The 24168-nt window shown below is 42.3% G+C and overlaps 1 protein-coding gene across 4 annotated transcripts in view; it reads left to right on the top strand.

The window, feature by feature from the left end:
• The first annotated feature begins 3195 nt into the window (after window positions 1-3195).
• Window positions 3196-24168, top strand: part of ATP11B (ATPase phospholipid transporting 11B (putative)) — a 142633-nt gene continuing 121660 nt past the window's right edge. For 2 of the 4 annotated variants that reach the window (XM_066347696.1, XM_066347697.1), the window contains exon 1: window positions 3196-3543. In XM_066347696.1, the coding sequence (XP_066203793.1) occupies window positions 3517-3543 (27 nt within the window). In that variant the 5' untranslated portion in view covers window positions 3196-3516. The remainder of the gene's footprint in view (window positions 3544-24168) is intronic. The other 2 variants (XM_066347698.1, XM_066347695.1) reach the window with 1 other exon arrangement.

Here is a 24168-nt window from a genome sequence, read left to right as displayed (position 1 = left end):
GGATAAGGAAGGAGATGGGGAACTGAGGAGAATAAGGCTGGTGAGCTAGAAACCTTTGATTCTAGGAAACTCGGATAACTCAGTGGCTTTGTGAGCACTGAATGTGAGTGGGTTTTGGAGCCCAGTGTGTGTTTTTTACTTGCCCGCCGGGTGCAAGCTAGAATTAAAGACTATGGCCCACCAGTTTTTGGCTCCATTGTTTCTTTACCGACTGTCTGAATCCAATGCGAACCTGCATGTGAATGGCCACGATGGTGGCCCTGGCCGTGGCTTCTGGCTTTACAAAGGGAGAGAGATGATGTTGGGCAGATAAAATGTATTATGCTCACTTTGTTAAAGATTACACTGCCCACGAGGAGGCCGTCGCCCAGGTGATATTAATGTGTGTTGGGGTGGGCTAAAGGTAGGCAGAATCCTTGTAGCCTGGGGCTTGGTTTTGGGATTAAGCCTTTCCTACCCTTTTTTGATGTGGGGTGGTACAATCCAATCATGCCTCAGAGAAGTGACTTTGTATTAGAGACTTCCCTATTTTGTATATTGGATTAAAGGTTTTGAATCTACACTATAAAATAGGGGTAGAACGGGAGCTTGCGCTCTTGGTTCCTGAGATTATCATTAGAGGAGAGAACAGAGCAGAGAGCAGAAGGAGGCCACGTGGAGTAGGCCAGGAGAAGCAGCTAAGATGGCGGAGTGCTGAGTGAGATGCCAGTTTGTGTAGAGTTTGTATCTGGGATAAGGAAGGAGATGGGGAACTGAGGAGAATAAGGCTGGTGAGCTAGAAACCTTTGATTCTAGGAAACTCGGATAAGTCAGTGGCTTTGTGAGCACTGAATGTGAGTGGGTTTTGGAGCCCAGTGTGTGTTTTTACTTGCCTGCCGAGTGCAAGCTAGGATCAAAGACTATGGCCCACCAGTTTGTGGCTCCATTGTTCCTTTACCGACTGTCCGAATCCAATGCGAACCTGCATGGGCTGGGCTGCTCTGATGGTGGCCCTGGCCCTGCCTACTTGCTTTACAGGGACCTAGTTAAATAATAATACATAAAGTGTCCTCTAGATTTCTATTCCTCATGTTGTCTTAACAAATTTTACTGCCATGTAAATAAAAAATGTTAGGCCAAATTTTAATGAGACCACTACCAGATGAATAAAAAATAAATATGATCATGTCTTTGTGACCTTACATATCTTAGGAACTTGCAGGAGTCTTGTTGCCTGATTTCCAGAATTTGAATCCCAGTCTTGCCGAGTTACTTAACCTGAGCAAGTAACTGACACTGAGCCTTTATTTCCACATCTACAAAATGGGAATAGTAATATCAATTTCAAAGGATTGAAGGGGGTTAAATTAGATCATGCAGGTAGAGTTTAGGCCAGGGCCTGGGACACACAAGTGTTCCATGAATGGTTTATCACTATAACAAATGAGTAAATGTATCTCAAACTTCCTTTTTGGGTCATAAAGCAAGGTTCAATCATAAGGAACAAAAGTAAGATTACTTTTTCTCTTTATCTAGCTCAGCGATTTTCAATCTTTTTCATCTTATGGCACACAGAAACTAATTACTAAAATTCTGCGGTACACCAAAAATTTTTTTTTGCCTACCTGACAAATAAAAAATAGTATAATATTGATTTATTCACACTAGATGGCTATTATTGTGTTGGCTGTTGTCATTTTGTTATTTGACAATCTAAGGCAGGGGTCCCCAAACTTTTTACACAGGGGGCCAGTTCACTGTCCCTCAGACTATTGGAGGGCCAGACTATAAAAAAAACTATGAACAAATCCCTATGCACACTGCACAGATCTTATTTTAAAGTAAAAAAAAAACAAAACGGGAACAAATACAATATTTAAAATAAAGAACAAGTAAATTTAAATCAACCAACTGACCAGTATTTCAATGGGAACTATGCTCCTCTCACTGACCACCAATGAAAGAGGTGCCCCTTCTGGAAGTGCGGCGGGGGCCGGATAAATGGCCTCAGGGGGCCGCATGTGGCCCGCGGGCCGTAGTTTGGGGACCCCTGATCTAAGGGAAAAGAGGTCAGTGATCCTGATCAGTCAGGTATTGCATGTTTTAAAAATTATTGTGGCACACATGTTGAAAATTGCTGATCTAGCTAATTTTTATATTCTACTGCTGGTCTTATAGATCATAAATATCCCTAAGGAAGGGCTCTATTTGTGGTGCTGCATAACCACTATATAAGAAATGTCTACTGAAACTAAAAGAACATGTATATATGCAATAACTTGCCTAGTCATGCTAATCTCATTTAGATTTTTCTTTTAAAAACCCCCACAAAATGTGTTGAATGAATTGTGTTTTAATTCAGCAAAATTTTGCTCACACTCTATACACACACACACAACACTCACGATGTATTTGGAGCTGCTTTTGAACAAAGCGAGACTGGCGCTTCATTTCAGCCTTCCAAATCAAAGTCTTGTTCCCAGTTGTTTTTATATTCCTTTCTACCACTATTTACTGACTTATCTCTTACATAGGTCTTGCTACTTCTAGGTTGTTTTTGATGGCAGGAGTTTGGCGGTGAACAGTAAACAACCACCTTTGCATAAAGCATTTTTCACTCTAACCCGTTCAGTTTAGCACTACAAAAGAGAATCTCCTCTATTCTCTGGAAACACTGGTCCAGAGTGGACCAGTTACAGGGGAGCTGCAATCCCTTCCTTTCTTGATCAGTTGCAGGCAGTGATCAAGACTCCCCCTAGCCTCAACTCAGTCGTTGGCTAAACATAGCTGTGTTATGCGCTGAGCCTGAGGTTTTGACAATTTGAGCCAAAAGCGGAGACTCGAGGGGATTAACCTTCAGTCACCACTTTCCAGATTGTTGCATATGCCTGTTGGGGTACTGGGGGCTGGGGAGACCAAAGAAAGCAGAGAGAAAAACAGACCTGCAACAGGAGGTAGAAATAGAGGAGTCAGCCGGAAGCCGCAGACTTCACAGACTGACACCCAAGAGCGGCTTCACCGCACGCCTGAGCAGGCGGGAAGTAGGAGAGGGTAGAAAGCGCGTTCGCGAACCCGCACCTTTCCACGCCCACCACTTGCCCCGCCCACACAGCTGAACCAGGCCTCAGCCGCGGCTGGGCTGCGAGTCCCGGGGCCGCGCGGCGCCTGTCGTCACGTCCGGGGGCGGGGCGGGCCGCCGGGGGCGGGCTCGGGTGGTGCCCGGTCGTGTTGGGGGGGCAGCGGAGGTGGGGTTGTGGCGGCGCTTCAGTTGACAACGGTCAATAATGAAGGTGGCTGCGGCGAGGCGGCCGGCTGAGCTGCGCCGGCCGGGGGCGGCGTCCGGGCCGCGCCTGTGAGACCTCGAGGCCGGCGCAGCGAGATGGGGACTCGGCGCCGGGCGTGAAGTGGCGGCGGCGGTAGCGGCGAGCGGAACTACAGCCAGGGGGGCTCTTGCGCTTCCCGGTTTGGCTCGTCGGCATCCACCTGCAGCCCCGCGGCCCCCGCGCTTCGCGGGACCGGGACGGCGACGGAGGGGGCATGTGGCGCTGGGTCCGGCAGCAGCTGGTAGGTACCTCCGTGCTGCCACCTCCCGGCCGCCCCCGCGCGGCCCCTCAGGCCCGGGTGGCGCGGGAGCGGCGAGGCCGGGGCGCGGGCGGCGGGCTAGGCCGCGGCGGCGGCGGCGGGCGCGGGGACGGGAGGCGGCGAAGCCCCGGCGCGCGTCTCGCTTCCAAGCCCGGGCGATGAGGCCGGCGGCGGGGAGGCGGGAAGGAGGCCGCTTCCCGTCCGCGCTTCTCGGTCACGCCGTCCTCCTCGCCGGGGCTCGGCGGCTGCGGCCAGAGACGGGGTCCGGAGCGGGTCGGCGGCCCACCGGACGGAGCGGGAAGAGGGAGAGGCTGGCGTTTCTTGCCTCTGGCCGGTTGGGACACGTCTGAGTGAAGGGGAGGGGAGGACTTGTCCTGAGCCCCCTCTGGTCACTGTTTGCAGTTAGTGTCACGGTTCGGTGACTGCTTGTCGAGTCTAACTCCTCAGGACGGACCAAGTGTTGTCCAAGGCCTGGGTGAAGGACAGAAAGTGTGCCAACACCTCGTTTGTTTTCGGAAAACATATGTACGATGGGTAGGACTGCGTGTTCCTGCCTTGTTTTCATCCCACAAGTGAAACTTGGGGAATGTGGACCTTACTTTCCGTTCTCCTGAAGGGAGTTCGAACGGGACAGGTTTGGAACCAGTGGAACATCTGGGAAAAACAAAAAATCGCAGGGCGATTTAAGGCATATCAAAAGCTCCACCTCTCTTAGAATTAATTGAGAGAAAAAAATTTTTCCCTGCCTCCTGGCAATTGCAGCACTAGAGAAACTGACAATTTAGGGCAAAAAATTGCTGAAGAAGCTTAACCCTGTCTAGATGATGAAGTCTGTTACTGGTTGCTGCTTAATTTCTAAGTCGCATTAATTTCAATGCTACTGCAGTTCAGTGGTTTCATTTACTGATTCAAAAGGCAGCGAAGCAAAAAAGATTTTTGCGAGACCAAAACGTTGATAACTTTCTCTGCTATAGAACAGCATTTTAATGTTAAGACAGGGAAATAATACTCTTTGAGAGCCAGCTTTCTGTTCATTTATTTTACAGTGGGTATTATTAAAAAACAACAACTTAGAAATAAAACTAGAAGTGCCTGCTACTCCCTGAAACAAATGTTGGTTCTCTATTTTTAACTAATTGTGAATTAGATATCCCAGATAAATGCCTTATTAGGAAACCAAGCTAATGATATCATTATAATACCATATTGTGGCAGGACTCTGACTTTGTTGCAATAAGCCATAACAAGTAATTTGACTTGAAGTTAATTATTGCAGGTCTGATCTCATGCTTTTGATTTGATCTTCCTGTATAGAAAGAAGGCTTATTTACCTGGTGGAATTTTTGGCTGGTAGGAAGACCATTCTAAAGTGGTTGCCTTAAAGCTTCTAGTAGATTAAGACACCACTTCTCAGTGTTAGGTGTTAGGTCTACCAAAGGAGGGTTGTACAGGCCTGATGAATTTTGTAAGAAGTTAATTTATGCATCTTTAAATCAGACTGGCTGAGACCCTGGTGGCGTCAGCGGAGAGTTGCAGGAAGGGGTGTCTGATACAGGGGTTGCTGCAAGAATTTGCTGGCATGGGGTTGGGTGCACCTGGATATGCCCAGATTAGCAAGCATATCTTGGTTTGTTGCCTTAATCACAGTCTGTCTCCCTTTTCCAACCCTCAGGTCCCTCCCAATGGCCTTGTCCCAAGGACTTTTCCCAGAACCTTCCCAGGGTTGGGGTGGTGTTACTTAGAGGGGGAGGTCGGATGAGAGAGATGTTTACTGAAGAAGTTGCCCAAGTGGGAAGTTGGGTGAGGGGAATTTGACTTTAAAGGGACTCTGGGTTTAAAGGAGCCCTGAACCCAAACTTAACATTAGATATTTTTGTTAAACTGAATAAAATCCTGCTTGTATAACCCATGTATCTTCAAGACAAACAATATGGTAATGTTTTTAAAAATGACTTCAGATGAATCCAACTAATAGGATGGGCCAGGAGTTGTGTGATTAATTTACTATAAGACAACTGCCTTATGGGCGGGTGGTTAACAAGTTGAACAAGTTGATGTGCATAAAAAAATGCTGTCTGACATTTAGTTGCTCACCTCACTGGTTTTATCTTTTAAGTTACCAGATCTTCTGAGTATGTAATCAGACCTATGCCAGTGTAGGACTCAGTATCTCTGATTAACTTTGTACAGTCACTTAAATTATACATTAAGGATAGTGAATACACAAAATACTGAAAGTAAATTTTACTATCCCAGTCGTAAGCAGCTCTCTAGTTACTACACCAGGAATTACTCAAAATCTGGTTTAGATTATACTTGCCTTTTTGCTCAGTGAATTGTGCCATCCATATCTTTTAGCAAGAGGTTCTTTTTTTTTTTTTTTGTATTTTTCTGAAGCTAGAAACGGGGAGAGACAGTCAGACAGACTCCCGCATGCACCCGATCGGGATCCACCTGGTACGCCCACCAGGGGGCGATGCTCTGCCCCCCCCCCCCCCCCCCGGGTGTTGCTCTGTCATGACCAGAGCCACTCTAGTGCCTGGGGCAGAGGCCAAGGAGCCATCCCCAGCGGCCGGGCCATCTTTGCTCCAATGGAGCCCTGGCTGCTGGAGGGGAAGAGAGAGACAGAGAGGAAGGAGAGGGAGAGGGGTGGAGAAGCAGATGGGCGCTTCTCCTGTGTGCCCTGGCCGGGAATCGAACCCGGGACCTCTGCATGCCAGGCTGACGCTCTACCACTGAGCCAACTGGCCAGGGCCGCAAGAGGTTCATTTTAAAGATTAAGACAAATGGGACAAAATTGGGGAAATTAATATGCATTTTACAAGGATAGGTTTTTGGAGTTTTAAACACACTCTATTATGTTGTCTTGCCAAAACTTTATAGTCATTTTATTACAGAAATGACTACTATGCTCTAGTAATTTATCCCTAATTAAAGAAATGTTTGACTTTTTATCTCCACAAAGTATTTTCACTAGCTAGACTCAATGTGGAAAATCAGGAGGTTGTTAGAAGGTGTGTTTTTTCTCTTGGGGAATAGAGTAAAAAGATTGGAATATCCTTTCCTGTTTCTTCTATTTTGTTTTCTCTTTTTTATCTCACAATGCTAAAGATATATTACGCTAAGAAAATTTTTTTTGTACAATAAATGTTATCATTGTGTACTTAAGTCTAGCAGCATATTATGTGTCAACTCAGAGATGACAACACCTTCATTATAATAGTGGAAATCACATTAGCTACTCACTGTGTTCTAATATTTAGCTATGTATGGTAGTTACCACATTTATTTTTTTTTTTTTTTTCATTTTTCTGAAGCTGGAAACAGGGAGAGACAGTCAGACAGACTCCCGCATGTGCCCAACCGGGATCCACCCGGCACGCCCACCATGGGGCGACGCTCTGCCCACCAGGGGGCGATGCTCTGCCCATCCTGGGCGTCGCCATGTTGCGACCAGAGCCACTCTAGTGCCTGAGGCAGAGGCCACAGAGCCATCCCCAGGCCCGGGCCATCTTTGCTCCAATGGAGCCTTGGCTGCGGGAGGGGAAGAGAGAGACAGAGAGGAAAGCGCGGCGGAGGGGTGGAGAAGCAAATGGGCGCTTCTCCTGTGTGCCCTGGCTGGGAATCGAACCCGGGTCCCCCGCACGCCAGGCCGACGCTCTACCGCTGAGCCAACCGGCCAGGGCCACATTTTTTATTAAAATTAAAATCCTAATTAAATAAAAAAATTCATGTGACTATTAGCTACCGTATTGGACAGCTCAGAGTAGAACACTTTCATTACCACAGAAAATTCTACTGGGCAGCACTACTTTAGATTTTTTATTTTTTTTTCACTTTTTTTTTTTTTTTCTGTATTTTTCTGAAGCTGGAAACGGGGAGGCAGTCAGACAGACTCCCGCATGCGCCCGACCGGGATCCACCCGGCACGCCCACCAGGGGGCAATGCTCTGCCCATCCGGGATGTCGCTCTGTTGCGACCAGAGCCACTCTAGCGACTGGGGCAGAGGCCAAGGAGCCATCCCCAGCGCCTGGGCCATCTTTTGCTCCAGGGGAGCCTCGGCTGCGGGAGGGGAAGAGAGAGACAGTGAAGAAGGAGAGGGGGAAGGGTGGAGAAGCAGATGGGCGCTTCTCCTGTGTGCCCTGGCCAGGAATTGAACCCGGGACTTCTGCACGCCAGGCCGACGCTCTACCACTGAGCCAACTGGCCAGGGCCCTACTTCAGATTTTTAAATGAAAGTTTTTTTCGATACATAATTTAGTTGATATGTAATGTTTACATATGTAATGCTATGTTTTTAAAGCACTTGCTTTGAGCAGACATAATATGGTAAATACTGAGAATACAAATGTAGATCAGTGAGGCCCTTCTTTATCTCTTTATGCTCAGTGTCTCACACAGTACTTGACATAGAGTAGACATTTGGGTACATGTTTGCTGAATAAATGTATAGGTGAAGAAAGAGAATGAATCTGATAGTATTCCTTCTGTGTTTAGAGAGACAGTGGCAAAATTCAAGATTGACCAGTCCAGAAGAATGCTAAAAAAAATGCTATAATTTTACAAAAATACAGCTTAATGTTGTTATATATAGTAAGATAACATTTCTTAAAATTTTCCATAAATGTAGTCCTTTCAAATTTGTACTGTCAGTGGTGAAAGAGCTGGCAAGATTATTTTCGGATTCACTGAGAAAAATGGGAAGCTCTTAAACTGTCTCAACTTTCTGTTCTCTCATCTCTTATACTCACCGAACTTGTTTATAACTGTACTAAATTCTTCCCTTTCCTCTTACCACAAAGGAAGGTGTGACAGTCCTCTTTTTTAAACTACCTATGCTATTAATCCTTTTCTTTACACTTCCTATCAAGTGTCTACACTAGTATGTTCACTCATATTCTTTTTGTATAACCTGTGAACATGTTCAAGCCTCGCACCTATTTTATTTTGACCTGACCTGAGATTGTTAAGTTCTTTTGAATTTTCTAAATATAGATCTATCCTGAATAACTGTGCTGTCCAGTACACTGAAGTGGGGTGAGTTCAAATTCAGATTTTTTTTTTTTAGTGTTTTTATATTATTGATTTTAGAGAGAGGAAAAGAGAGAGATAGAGAGAGAGGAACACCCACCTGTTTCTGTATGTGCCCTGACTGGGGATTGAACTGGCAACTTCTGAGCTTTGGGATGATGCTCTAACCCAGTGGTCCCCAACCCCCGGGCTGAGGACCGGTCCCGGTCTGTGGGCCATTTGGTACAGGTCCGCAGAGAAAGAATAAATAACTTACATTATTTTCGTTTTATTTATATTTAAGTCTGAACGATATTTTATTTTTAAAAAATGACCAGATTCCCCCTGTTATATCCATCTAAGACTCACTCTTGACGCTTGTCTCAGTCACGTGATACATTTATCCATCCCACCCTAAAGGCTGGTCCGTGGCCCAAAAAAGGTTGGGGACCACTGCTCTAACCAACTGAGCTATCCAGCCAAGGCCAAATTGAGATATTCTTAAGTATAAAATATAGGATTTTAGAAACTGTGAAAAAAAGAATGTAAAAGATTTAATTTTTTATATTAGTTATATGTTAAAATAATATTTTGGCCCTGGCCGGTTGGCTCAGCGGTAGAGCATCGGCCTGGCGTGCAGGAGTCCCGGGTTTGATTCCCGGCCAGGGCACACAGGAGAAGCACCCATCTGCTTCTCCACCCCTCCCCCACTCCTTCCTCTCTGTCTCTCTCTTCCCCTCCCGCATCCGAGGCTCCATTGGAGCAAAGATGGCCCGGGCGCTGGGGATAGCTCTGTGGCCTCTGCCTCAGGTGCTAGAATGGCTCTGGATGCAACAGAGCGACGCCCCAGAGGGGCAGAACATCGCCCCCTGGTGGGCATGCCGGGTGGATCCCGGTCGGGCGCATGTGGGAGTCTGTCTGACTGCCTCCCCGTTTCCAGCTTTGGAAAAATGAAAAAATAATAATAATAATAATATTTTGGATCTGTTGGGTAAAGTTAAATATTATTACAGTTAATTTTACCTAATTCTTATTACTTTTTAAAAATATTACAAGAAATTTATATTTATATTATGTTTATATATAGCACATAAGTTTAGATACCTCACTTAATAGACTAGACCAGGGGTCAGGAACGTTTTTGGCTGAGAGAGCCATGAACAGCACATATTTTAAAATGTAATTGTGTGAGAGCCATACAACGACTCGTATACATTACGCATTATCCAATAAAAATTTGGTGTTGTCCTGGAGGACAGCTGTGATTAGCACCAGCTACCCGCTACCATGAACATGAGTGGTGGGAAATGAATGGATTGTAATACATGAATGTTTTATATATTTTTTTTATTATAATTTTATTTTTTTAATTGGGCGACATCAATAAATCAGGACACATATATTCAAAGATCAACAAGTCAATTTATTTTGTCTTTCAATTATGTTGCATACCCATCACCCAAAGTCAGATTGTCCTCTGTCACCTTCTATCTAGTTTTCTTTGTGCCCCTCCCCCTCCCCCTTTCCCCTCCCTTTCCCCCCTCCCCCCGTAAACACCACACTCTTATCAATGTCTCTTAGTTTCACTTTTATGTCCCACCTACGTATGGAATAATGCAGTTCCTGTTTTTTTCTGATTTACTTATTTCACTTCATATAATGTTATCAAGATCCCACCATTTTGCTGTAAATGATCCGATGTCGTCATTTCTTATGGCTGAGTAGTATTCCATAGAGTATATGTGCCACATCTTCTTTATCCAGTCATCTATTGATGGGCTTTTTGGTTGTTTCCATGTCCTGGCCACTGTGAACAATGCTGCAGTGAACATGGGGCTGCATGTGTCTTTACGTATATCAATGTTTCTGAGTTTTTGGGGTATACACCCAGTAGAGGGATTGCTGGGTCATACGGTAGTTTTATTTTCAGGTTTTTGAGGAACCACCATACTTTCTTCCATAATGGTTGTACTACTTTACATTCCCACCAACAGTGTATGAGGGTTCCTTTTTCTCCACAGCCTCTCCAACATTTGCTATTACCTGTCTTGTTAATAATAGCTAATCTAACAGGTGTGAGGTGGTATCTCATTGCAGTTTTGATTTGCATTTCTCTAATAACTAAAGAAGATGAGCACCTTTTCATATATCTGTTGGCCATTTGTACTTCCTCCTGTGAGAAGTATCTGTTCATGTCCTCTTCCCATTTTTTTATTGGATTGTTTGTTTGTTTGTTGTTGAGTTTTATGAGTTCTTTATATATTTTAGATATTAGGCCCTTATCTGAGCTGTTGTTTGAAAATATCATTTCCCATTTAGTTGGCTTTCTGTTTATTTTGTTATCAGTTTCTCTTGCTGAGCAAAAACTTCTTAGTCTGATGTAGTCCCATTCATTAATTTTTGCCTTCACTTCTCTTGCCATTGGAGTCAAATTCATAAAATACTCTTTAAAACCCAGGTCCATGAGTTTAGTACCTATGTCTTCATCTATGTACTTAATTGTTTCAGGTCTTATGTTTAGATCTTTGATCCATTTTGAGTTAATTTTAGTACAGGGGGACAAACTGTAGTCCAGTTTCATTCTTTTGCATGTGGCTTTCCAGTTTTCCCAGCACCATTTATTGAAGAGGCTTTCTTTTCTCCATTGTGTGTTGTTGGACCCTTTATCAAAAATTATTTGACTATATATATGTGGTTTTATTTCTGGACTTTCTATTCTGTTCCATTGGTCTGAGTGCCTATTTTTCTGCCAATACCATGCTGTTTTGATTGTCGTGGCCCTATAATATAGTTTGAAGTCAGGTATTGTAATGCCCCCAGCTTCATTCTTTTTCTTTAGGATTGCTTTGGCTATTCGGGGTTTTTTATAGTTCCATATAAATCTGATGATTTTTTGCTCTATTTCTTTAAAAAATGTCATTGGAATTTTAATGGGAATTGCATTAAATTTGTATATTGCTTTGGGTAATATAGCCATCTTTATTATATTTATTCTTCCTAACCAAGAACAAGGAATATTCTTCCATCTCATTATATCTTTCTCGATTTCTCTTAACAATGGTTTATAGTTTTCATTATATAAGTCCTTTACATTCTTTGTTATGTTTATTCCTAAGTATTTTTTTTGTTGTTGTTGCAATTGTGAAGGGGATTATTCTTTTGAGTTCGTTCTCAGTTGTTTCATTGTTGGCATATAGAAAGGCTATTGACTTCTGTATGTTAATTTTGTATCCTGCGACCTTACTGTATTGACTTATTGTTTCTAGTAGTCTTTTTGTGGATTCTTTGGGGTTTTCGATGTATAGGATCATATCATTGGCAAAAAGTGATACCTTTACTTCTTCTTTTCCGATATGGATGCCTTTTATTTCTTTGTCTTGTCTGATTGCTCTGGCTAGAACCTCTAGTACCACATTAAATAAGAGTGGAGAGAGTGGACAACCCTGTCTTGTTCCTGATTTAAGGGGGAAAGCCTTCAGTTTAGTGCCATTTAATATGATGTTAGCTGATGGTTTATCATATATGGCCTTTATCATGTTGAGATATTTTCCTTCTATACCCATTTTGTTGAGAGTCTTAAACATAAAATTGTGTTGTATTTTATCAAAAGCCTTTTCTGCATCTATTGATAAGATCATGTGGTTTTTGTTCTTTGTTTTGTTGATATGGTGTATTACGTTAACCGTTTTACGTATGTTGAACCATCCTTGAGATTCTGGGATGAATCCCACTTGATCATGATGTATTATTTTTTTAATATGTTGTTGTATTCGATTTGCTAGTATTTTGTTTAGTATTTTAGCATCTATATTCATTAGAGATATTGGTCTGTAGTTTTCTTTTTTGGTGCCATCCTTGCCTGGTTTTGGTATGAGGGCTATGTTGGCCTCATAAAATGTGTTTTGAAGTATTGCTTCTTCTTCAATTTTTTGGAAGACTTTGAGTAGAATAGGAACCAAGTCTTCTTTGAATGTTTGATAAAATTCACTGGTATAGCCGTCAGGGCCTGGACTTTTATTTTTGGGGAGGTTTTTAATGGTTTTTTCTATTTCTTCTCTACTAATAGGTCTGTTTAGGCTTTCTGCTTCTTCTTGACTCAGTCTAGGAAGGTTGTATTGTTCTAGGAATTTATCCATTTCTTCTAGATTGTTGAATTTAGTGGCATAAAGTTTTTCATAGTATTCTACAATAATTCTTTGTATATCTACGGTGTCCATGGTGATTTCTCCTCTTTCATTTTGGATTTTGTTTAAATGAGTTTTTTCTCTTTTTTCCTTGGTAAGTCTTGCCAAGGGTTTGTCAATTTTGTTGATCTTTTCAAAGAACCAGCTCTTTGTTCTATTAATTTTTTCTGTAGTACTGTTTTCTATTTCATTTATTTCTGCTCTGATTTTTATTATCTCCTTTCTTGGGCTGGTTTTGGGTTGTCTTTGTTCTTCTTTTTCTAGTTCCTTAAGGTGTGAAGTTAAGTGGTTCACTTGGGCTCTCTCTTGTTTGTTCATATATGCCTGAAGTGATATGAACTTCCCTCTTATCACTGCTTTTGCTGCATCCTATAGATTCTGATATGTCGTATTGTAATTTTCATTAGTCTGTATATATCTTTTGATCTCTGCACTTATTTCTTCTTTGACCCATTCATTTTTTAAAAGTATGTTGTTTAGTTTCCACATTTTTGTGGGATTTTTTTTTCCTTTTTGCAGTTGAATTCTAGTTTCAAGGCTTTATGATCAGAAAATATGCTTGGTACAACTTCGATTTTTCTGAATTTGCTGATGTTGTTTTTGTGGTCCAACATATGGTCAATTTTTGAGAATGATCCATGTACACTGGAGAAAATATATACTCAGTCACTTTGGGATGAAATGTCCTGTAGATGTGTATCATATCCAGGTGCTCTAGTGTTTTGTTTAAGGCCACTATATCTTTGTTGATTCTCTGTTTGGATGACCGATCTAGAGCCTTCAGCGGTGTATTGAGGTCTCCAAGTATGATTGTATTTTTGTCAGTTTTTGTTTTAAGGTCAATAAGTAGCTGTCTTATATATTTTGGTGCTCCTTGGTTTGGTGCATATATATTAAGAATTGTTATGTCTTCTTGATTCAGTGTCCCCTTAGCCATTATGAAATGGCCATTTTTGTCTCTGAGTACTTTTGCTGTCTTGTAGTCAGCATTATCAGATACGAATATTGCTACACCTGCTTTGTTTGGATGTTATTTGCTTGGAGTATTGTTTTCCAGCCTTTCACTTTGAATTTGTTTTTATCCTTGTTACTTAGATGAGTTTCCTGTAGGCAGCATACAGTTGGATTTTCTTTTTTAATCCATTCTGCTACTCTGTGTCTTTTTATTGGTGAGTTTAATTCGTTTACATTTAGTGTAATTGTTGACACTTGTGAGTTCCCTATTGCCATTTTATAGATTGCTTTCTGTTAGTTTTGTGTCTTGTTTGATCCTTCTCTTTTGTTTTTCTATCTTTTGTTTTTATTTGGTTGTATTCCATACATCTTTCCTCTGTTGCTATCTTTTTTATCTCATGTGCTTCTGTGGTGGTTTTTTCAATGGTGGTTACCTTTAAGTAATGAAAAGGGTTCCTACCCTCTTCATTGTAGCGCACTATTTTGTGAGTACTTTTGCACTCCATCGTCCTTTGCTACTCTTAATCTCCATCCTCTCCCCCCTTTCTTTTTGTTGTTGTCACAGTTTAAATTTGGTTTTATTGTGTTCTTCTTGGAGCTTTTACTTGTGGCTTTGTTTTTTTTTGTTCTTTGTATCTGATTGGAGAATCCCCTTTAGTAATTCCTGGAGTGGGGGTTTTCTGATGATAAATTCCCTCATCTTTTCTGTATCTGTGAATGTTTTTATTTCTTCTTCATATTTGAAGGATAGCTTTGATGGGTATATTATTCGTGGCTGAAAGTCCCTCTCTTTCAGGACTTTAAATATTGAGGTCCAGTCTCTTCTACCTTGTAGAGTTTCTGCTGAGAAATCTGATGATAATCTAATGGGCCTTCCTTTATATGTTGTATTCTTCTTTTCCCTGGCTGCCTTGAGAATTTTTTCTTTGCCATTGGTTTGTGCTAATTTCATTATGATGTGCCTTGGAGTAGGTTTGTTGGGGTTAAGAAAACTCGGAGTTCTGTTTGCTTCTTGAATTTGAGGCTTTAGATCTTTCCACAAGCTTGGGAAGTTCTCATCTATTATTTGTTTGAGTATGTTCTCCATTCCATTTTCTCTCTCTTCTCCCTCTGATATACCTATTATTCTTTCTGATGGAGTCAGTTAATTCTTGTAGGGCTATCTCATTTTTTTAAATTTTTGAGTCTCTTTCTTCTTCTCTCTGTTGTGCCTCAAGTTGCTTGTCTTCTATTTCACTAATCCTCTCTTCTATCTGGCCTGTTCTATTAGCTAAGCTTGTTACCTCGTTTTTCAGCTCGTGAATTGAGTTTTTCATCTCTGTTTGATTTGTTTTTATAGTTTCAATTTCCTTGGACATATATTCTTTGTGTTCGTTGAGTTATTTTCTGAGCTCCCTAAATTGCCTTTCTGTGTTTTCTTGTATATCTCTGAGTATTTTTAGGATTTCTATCTTGAATTCTCTGTCATTTAGCTCCAAGGTTTCCAATATATTAAATTTTTTCTCCATAGATTTTTCCTCATCTAGCTGTGTTACCTCTCTTTCTTTTGTATCCATGATATTCGATTTTCTCTTCTTTAATGGCATCTGAGGGTGGTTTTGTTGATAGTATTAATGAGATTTAATAAAGAATAAAAAGTTAAAAAAATAAAAAATCGAAAAAAGTTGTTTTTTTTAAATTAATAATGAAATAAAGAAAAATAAAATAAAAATTAAAAAAGGAAATTATTCCCCCCCCTCCTTTTTTTCCTCTCCTCTCCTCTCCTCTCCCCTCTTTCTTGAGAAAATCTTGTGGTGAATTGTGAATTATATTGTATTTAATAGAACAAACAATGCCTGTAATGGAGGGCCTGAATTGGGGAAAAGTAATAAAGGGGCAAGAAAAAACAAATAAATAAAATAAAAAATAAAAAAAAGCAAATAATGAAAAAATTTGGATCAAGAATAAAATGATTTGTGTTTAGGTGTTGGTTGACTAAGAGTTATGATGAGAGGAATAAGAGGGGAAACAGGAAAATGGGGGGACAAATTAAAAAATTACTATTGTATTTAGTGGAACAAGAGCTTGATAAAATGGAGAGCCAGGGATGGGAGCACTGCTAGTGAGTTAAAAAGGTGAAGTAAAAACCCCCCATAATGCCACAAACATAAGTTTGAGTCCCAGATAAGATAATTTGTTCATTATTGAGGTTTGAATGAGAAGAGACGTAAAGGAGAAAGGAAGAAACTAATATAGAGGGAGAAAAGAAAGAGAGAGAGAGAGAGAAAAAAGAGGGAACCACTAAAAGAAGAAAAAAGAGGAGAGAGAGAGAGAGAGTTAAGGGTTTTGGATTGCAACCCTCATAGAGAGAAAGGAAGAGGAAAGAAAAGATAATGGGAGATGTAACACTTATGGGTAGTGTAGTTCAAGGAGAGGAGAGAGTAAGACTGGTAGAGAGTTAAACGACCAAATTGGAGGAGGAAAAAAAAAAATCAAGGATGAAGATAAGAGAAACAAACGAACAAATATAATAAAATGGGATAGGTTATAAAGTCTGCGGATTATTCTTGATTTTGAGAGGTTATCTTCTTGCTTTTTCTTTTCTCTCCCTCTTCCTGGTCGGTGACTCTGTACCCCGTGTTCTGCCCCTTTGGCACGCTCAGGTAGAGGTTTGCAGTTGATAAGTTTCTATGGAGATGTCATGTATTGTGCTTCAGTTTCGTTGGCAGTTGAGGCTCATTAGCATTTATAGGCTCCGACAGTGAGAGAGTCTGTGTTCCTGGAGCCTCTCTCCTAGTCTTTCCTTCCTCAATTAGTAGCCTGATAATCCAGCTATGGGGTTGCTGCTGCCTCTGCCTGGATAGTAAGAGGCTCAAAGAGCTGGCAACTCCTCACTCTATTCCCACTCAGCGCAGGGCTCTGGGTAAGGCTCAGTCAGTCAGAGCCGCTAGCATAATCAGGCGGGGCTTCCGCCCACTCAAAGACCTCTGGCTCTGCCACTCTGTCTGGTAACACGGGCGGGCACCCACTTCCGGGGCGCTTGGAGGAAACTCTCGCTCACTATCTGTGCGCACAGACCAGGATGTCAGGCTGGAAGTCTCGCCCTCTGAGTGAAACCCCCCGCCCGCACTGAAAAGTTCCAGCGTTGGAATTGGCTCTCGCTCCGTCCCCGTGTGCGGCTTTTTCAAGGCGCTGGGGCGGCCTGAGACTCCGCCCTCGGCCCACACAATGGCCCCCGACTCTGCCCCTCCGTGGGACAACACGGGCTCCCACTCCCGAGGTGCTGGGAGGAGTCTCCTGCCCACTCTCCGTGCACGCAGACCAGGATGTCAGGCTGGAAGTCTTACCCTCTGAGTGAAACCCCCCGCCCGCACTGAAAAGTTCCAGCGTTGGAATTAGCTCTCGCTCCCTTCCCGTGCGCAGCTCCCTCAGGGTGCTGGGGCGGCCCGAGATTCCGCTTTTTGGCCCACACAAAGGCCCTTGACTCTGCTCCTCTGTGGGATAACACGGGCAGGCACTGCCGAGGCACTCGGAGGAATCTCTCGCTCACTATCTGCACGCGCAGACCAGGATATCAGACCAGCGGCCTCACCCTCTGAGTGAAACCCCCGCCCGTACGGAAAAGTTCCGGCATTGGAATTAGTTCTCGCTCCCTCCCCGTGTGCGGCTCTCCCAGGGCGCTGGGGCGGCCCGGAGGCTTTCGGCCCACACAAAGGCCTCTGACTCTGCCTCTCTGTGGGGTAACACGGGCGCACCCTCCCGGGGCTTTGGAAGAAATCTCTCGCCCACTATCTGCGCGCGCCGACCAGGAGATCGGGTAAAATGGCTGCCCCGCTTGTCTTTCTTTGTCTGGGTTTGGTGCGAGTGTTAGCTGTATTGCCCGGGTTGTCACAGGAAGTTTTTCCTCGGCTTGGATCTCCGTGCCACAGCCTGGTTCGGCCGTTTGTGCTGTGGCCTGGATCTATTCACCCCCTTTGCCCGCCTTAGTTTCTATATTCTCAGTTTCCAGTGAAAGCCGCCCTGTTTAGGTTAGTGAGGAAGGCAGAGCATTTCTTACTCCCTATTTCCTTCGGGGTTTGGTTATATATTTAGCCAATTTTTTGCTCGATCATACCTTTGGGTGTATTGCGAAACATCTGGAGGCTCCAAGGATAGGTTTTTCTGTTTCTGGTTGAAGATCTTGTTGAGTTTTGGGGGAGATTTATCGGTATCGCTTCCTACCCGCCATTACTCTGACGTCATCTCTGAATGTTTTATATTTTTAACATTATTTTTTTTATTAAAGATTTGTCTGCGAGCCAGGTGCAGCCATCAAAAGAGCCACATCTGGCTCGCGAGCCATAGGTTCCCAATCCCTGGACTAGACTAAATAATCTAAAGGCAGGGGCCATATCTTGCTTGTCTTAATATCCCTGGCTCTCAAGACAGCAACTGGCCCATTGTAAGTACTCACATACCAAATATGGGTTGAATAAGTGCATGAGTGTCAGCTTTATTTCATTATCAATCTGGAATTAACTGTGTGTTCTTTGCCTTTTCTCAAGGAATGAAGATAGGAAAGGGAAGCACAGGTCTATGATGATACTAGAAAGCCCGGCGGTCATACGAAATGACCGCTGTTCTAGATATTATAAATTGTAATTAAAATGATTTGTGCAAAGGTGTCTGCTAATTCAAACTGAATTACCCAGGGCAGGTGGCGAGGACGCCCCTTTGCTTACTGCCCCATGGGGTTTCCCCCTTCTACTTGCTTAATTGCTTAAGTAGAGTGCAATGAAGGAAACCACTGGTGGTACATTTCTTAAGAGCCACCACTAGCTCAATAAATAAAGGTGATTTAAATAATAAAATGTTAATTCACATGTCAAAGATCTCTTTGTACACAACATTTCTTGTGTTGATCTTTCCATCATTTTTAAGCTCACCTTGCAGAGGACCATCAATTATTTTTAATTTTACGTCCATTCTTTCACGAACTCTTTAACAGGCAACATAAAGTTGACTGTGTCCAAATGCAGGCTCAGGTAAAAAAATGCCAACACGCTTAAACGTTTGGCCCTGAGACTTATTGATGGTCATAGCAAAGGCAAGTTTTACAGGAAATTGTCTATGTCTCAATTGAAACAGCAACCCTGTTTGAGATGGAGCCAAATCAATTCTTGGAATGACATGTATTTCACCTTTAGAGGAGCCAAAGACTTAGCAATTATGACATTATTTTTCAATTGGAGAACCTCTAGTCTTGTACCATTGCAAAGAACCCTTCTGGTGTTAAGATTTCTTAACAGCATAATAATTGCTCCAATCTTTAACCTCAATTTGTGAGGTGGCATGCCAGAAGGCAGGACTATTTGAATGCCGTGGCAACTTCACCCCATTGGCTAGTACAGTTACGCAAGCAACCAATAAGCTATCGGCAACAAACAGACACTTAAGCTGCATATAATAAAGATTATTTATTTTGATGTGTTAAGTTTTTAACCTAAAGAATTAATGTTTAAGAACTTAGATCTTTTATATCTATGTTCAGACATATACAGTGTATCCGTAAAGTCATGGTTCACTTTTGACTGGTCACAGGAAAGCAACAAAAGACAATTGAAATGTGAAATCTGCACCAAATAAAAGGAAAACCCTTCCAGTTTATGTAGGATGATGTGGCAGCATGTGTGCATGTGCAGGTGATGACGTAACACCGTGTATACAGCGGAGCAGCCCACAGCCATGCCAGTCAAGATGTGGACGGTACAGAGGAAAGTTCAGTGTGTTCTGTGGCTTGCTAAATTCGAATCCGTGACCAAAGTGCAACGTAAATATCGGCGCATTTATAACGAAGCACCACCACATAGGAATAACATTACTCAGTGGGCTAAGCAGTTGAAGGAAACCGGCAGTTTGGTGGAGAAACCCCGTTCTCGTAGGCCTAAGGAGCCCTAATAAATTTGTGTGTGAACCCACATCGAACAGCACTGAATAGGTATGAAACTGGGAGAGTTTTCCTTTTATTTGGTGCAGATTTCATATTTCTGTCGTCTTTTGTTGCTTTCCTGTGACTGGTCAAAAGTGCACCATGACTTTATGGACACACTGTATTTTTAGATATCTAATTTTTCATTTGGTTAGAGAGGGTCAATCATTAGAGGAATCCCAAATATCTCAGCAGCACTGAAGCACTTGACTAGATCCTAAAGAACCTTATGATTGCCGTTACTATCATTAAATATCCCTTCTATCCCTGAGGCCTGTTTTCAACAGGGCAAAGTGATCTTATTAAAACACAACTGAGATCATGTAATTCCTAAGGACTCTTCTTGCGCAGTGTAAAAACCAGTCTCTTATCTATATCCCCTCTTCCCAAACCACTTCTCATTTCCCCTCACTCTTCACTCACTTTGCTTTATCCATGCTAGTCATCTTGCAGTTCATCAGAGGGGTCAGGCCTACAGTACTGAAATCTCAGGATCTTTGCTCTGGCTGTAACTACTGCCTGCAATGCTCTTCCTCCAGTTATCTGCTGTCTCCTTTACCCCCTTTATGTATCAGATATACCAGAAAGTTCTGTCTGTTTCTATCACAAGTTTTGACACGTAAGCATATGTTTATTTGGGGCATGTATGCCTCTCTATTTTTATCACTTAATGTATACATACTGACGTAGCAAATTAACTAAAACAAAGTTGATTCATGTTAGTCTTATGTGTGAAGTGATAGTGAACCCATGGCTACTGATAAAGTTCATTTACGCCACTGTAATTTTTACGAATTTCAACAAAGAAGAAATGCTACAGAAGCATGTAGAAATTTATTTTTTTATTTTTTTATTTATTTATTTGTATTTTTATGACGTTGGAAATGGGGAGGCAGTCAGACTCCCACATGCGCCCGACCGGGATCCACCCAGCATGCCCACCAGGGGGCGATGCTCTGCCCATCTGGGGCGTCGCTCTGTTGCAATCAGAGCCATTCTAGCGCCTGAGGCAGAGGCCATAGAGCCACCCCCAGTGCCCGGGCCAACTTTGCTCCAATGGAGCCTTGGCTGCAGGAGGGGAAGAGGGAGACAGAGAGGAAGGAGAGAGGGAGGGGTGGAGAAGCAGATGGGCACTTCTCCTATGTTCCCTGGCCGGGAATCGAACCCGAGACTCCTGCACGCCAGGCCGACGCTCTACCACTGAGCCAACCGGCCAGGACAGAAATTTACTGAAAGTGTTTGGTGAAGGTACAGTGTCTGATAGGACATGCAGAAGATGGTTCGAAAAATTCGAAACAGGTGATTTCGACCTTTCTGATAAGCCACGTTCTGGGCGACCATCTTTGATTGATGACGATGTTGTTAAGACCATGTTGGAGCAAGATCCTTTTCTGACAACATTGGAGATCGCAGAAAGGCTTAATTCAGCTCAGCAAACCATTTTGGACCATATTCGGAAGATAGGATTGGTGTGGAAATATTCAAGATGGGTGCCACATGAATTAAGTCAGAAGAATTTGGATGATCGAGTCATCATATGCTCATCTCTGCTTTCTCAGAACAAAATCGAGCCCTTCTTGAACTGGATGATAACTGGGGATGAAAAGTGGATTACCTACGAAAACATCATAAGGAAAAGGGCATATTGTGAACCCAGAAAACCTAGCCCTTCCACCTCTAAACCAAATTTGACTCTGAATAAGAGAATGTTGTTGTGTATATGGTGGGCCATTCGAGGACCAATACATTATGAGCTTTTAAAACCGAACGAAGAGCTCAATTTGGAGAAGTATTGTTAGCAACTGGATAATTTAAAGACAGCAGTCCAAGAAAAGAGGCCGGCGATGTTCAATAGGAAGAACATCATACTGCATCATGATAATGCCAGGCCACATGCTGCTTTGGGGACTCGTCAAAAAATTGCAGAACTAGGCTGGGAAATTCTGTCACATCTGTCATATGCCCTGGACTTAGCACCCTCCGACTATCACTTGTTTTTGTTCTTACAAAATTTTTTGAAGGGCAAAAAATTAAAAAATGAAGAAGATATCAAACAAGCACTGGTTCAATTTTTCACATCAAAAGATAAAACATTTTTCAAAAATGGGATATACATATTGCCCTCATGCTGGCAAGAAATCATTAATAATAATGGCAATTATATTATTTAATAAAGTTTATTGACGGTAAGAAAAATTTGTATTTTGTTTTATTCCAAAAACGGACAGAAATTTCCAGTAGGCCGTATACTTATTTAGTTATAAGTGTGGCGCTTTCTGGACATGCAATATAAAATTGTAACCCCTAAAGTGAAGCAGCTATGAGTTGATGTTTCTCATTTCTCTCCCTATTTCTATTTCTCTCTTTAAAAAAAATTGTAAGCCTCCCCAAGACTTCCCTATGCCCCTTACGTGCCTTTTGTTAGCACGATCACTATTAACATACTCTGTAGTTTTCTTATTTCATTTATCCCATGAAGGCAGTGATTTTGGTCTATTTGTTTTAGTTCTCCATATATTCTTTATTTATGTGTTCATTCATTCATGCAAACATTTTCTGAATATCTACTGTGATAGCGTATTGCTAGGATCTGGAATTACCAAAATGATTCCCTGCCCTGGTCAGTCTTCTAGGAATCTGTTCTTCCCTAATTTGCATTGTTATCATTTTTTTCCTATAACATAAAGTGTTTACAGTGACTGTTCTTATTTATGTTTATTTTTTTTTGTTTGTTTGTTTGTTTTTTGTATTTTTCTGAAGCTGGAAACGGGGAGAGACAGTCAGACAGACTCCCGCATGCGCCCGACCGGGATCCACCCAGCACGCCCACCAGGGGCGACGTTCTGCCCACCAGGGGGCGATGCTCTGCCCCTCCGGGGCGTCGCTCTTTTGCGACCGGAGCCACTCTAGCACCTGGGGCAGAGGCCAAGGAGCCGTCCCCAGCGCCCAGGCCATCTTTGCTCCAATGGAGCCTTGGCTGCGGGAGGGGAAGAGAGAGACAGAGAGGAAGGAGGGGGCGGGGGTGGAGAAGCAAATGGGCGCTTCTCCTGCGTGCCCTGGCCGGGAATCAAACCCGGGTCCCCCACACGCCAGGCCGACGCTCTACCGCTGAGCCAAACGGCCAGGGCCATGTTTATTTTTTTAATTAAAATATTTAGAAATGGAATTGCTGGGTCATGTGTATACCCATGTGACTATTACTAGGTATTGCCAAATTATTTTCCAGAACACAAGTGTTCCCCTTTCTCATCTTGGTAAACTCTTGGTATGTACTGTCTGACCTGAAAAAATTTACTAATTTGATGGATATGATTTGTATCTCATTTGTTCCACTTTGCATTTTTCTGATAGCTAGTGAGATTCAGGTGTCCTGTGTTTCATTCATTTGAATAGATTACCCATTTTTCTACTGGGTAGGTCATCTTATTTTATTTTTTAGCATGAGAGAGACAGATAGGAAGGGAGAGAGATGGGAAGCATCAACTTATAGTTGTGGCACTTTAGTTCTTTTACTGTTTTCTCATATATGCGTTGACCAAGGGGTTTCAGCTGGGCCAGTGACACCTTGCTCAAACCAGCAACCTTGAGCTTCAAGCCAGTGACCTTTGGGCTCAAGCCAGTGATCATGTCATGTCTGTGATCCCACACTCAAGTCAGTAATCCTGCACTAAAGCCGGAAGAGCCTACGCTCAAGTTGGCAACCTTAGGGTTTTAAACCTGGGTCCTCAGTGTTCCAAGTGGATGCTCTATCCACTGTGCCAACACAGGCCAGTCTTTCTTTTCTTTAAATGTTGTTTCTCAGACTTTAATTTTCTCATCTAGAACTCTTGCTTGACACTAATCTGTCCTCTATGGCTATTACTTTTTTTCAATATATCCCATCTATTTTTATTCTGTGCACTCTCAGTGTGAGTTTTTTAGAGGTCTAGCTTCCAGTTCACTAATTTTCTCACCTATCGTTCAATCTAGAGTTCATCCTGTCATATATATATATGTCATATATATTTGTCATGTATATATGTATTTTATTTAAATGACCTTTTATTTCCAGAATTTATTATTGGACTTCTTTTATTTTCATCTGTTAATGTTGTATATCTGCCTGATTTGTCTCGTTATGTTTTTTTATATACTGTTTTACATACTATCCTATTATTTCTTAGGAGATTTTATATATATTTAAAGATACACAGCTTTTTCTGGTTTTCTTTCAACTGAACCTGACTCTAGGACCCAGGTACAAAGGGAATGTTATTAATCATGTTATGCCATAAGGGTTGAACTTCAGACTGCCTATTTCCAGACCAAGAATCCCAAAAGCTCATCCCATGATTATAGAAATGATTATCTTAAGCTAGATAAGTCTTCTTAATTGAAGGGAAAAAAAGATTTCAACCATCTTTGCTTTTGTGAAGTAAAGGAAGGGTTCAAAACAGTGTTTTTCAAGGTCAGTAACTAAATGCCAGAGGCAGGACTTGAATCCAGAGTTTTTTTCAGGGAGTTTAGCAGTG

This window comes from Saccopteryx leptura, chromosome 8 (assembly GCF_036850995.1).
Source record: "Saccopteryx leptura isolate mSacLep1 chromosome 8, mSacLep1_pri_phased_curated, whole genome shotgun sequence".
NCBI classification, from domain to species: domain Eukaryota; kingdom Metazoa; phylum Chordata; class Mammalia; order Chiroptera; family Emballonuridae; genus Saccopteryx; species Saccopteryx leptura.
The sequence above is the reverse complement of the archived record's forward strand: the minus strand, read 5'-3'. Positions and strand labels throughout refer to the sequence as shown.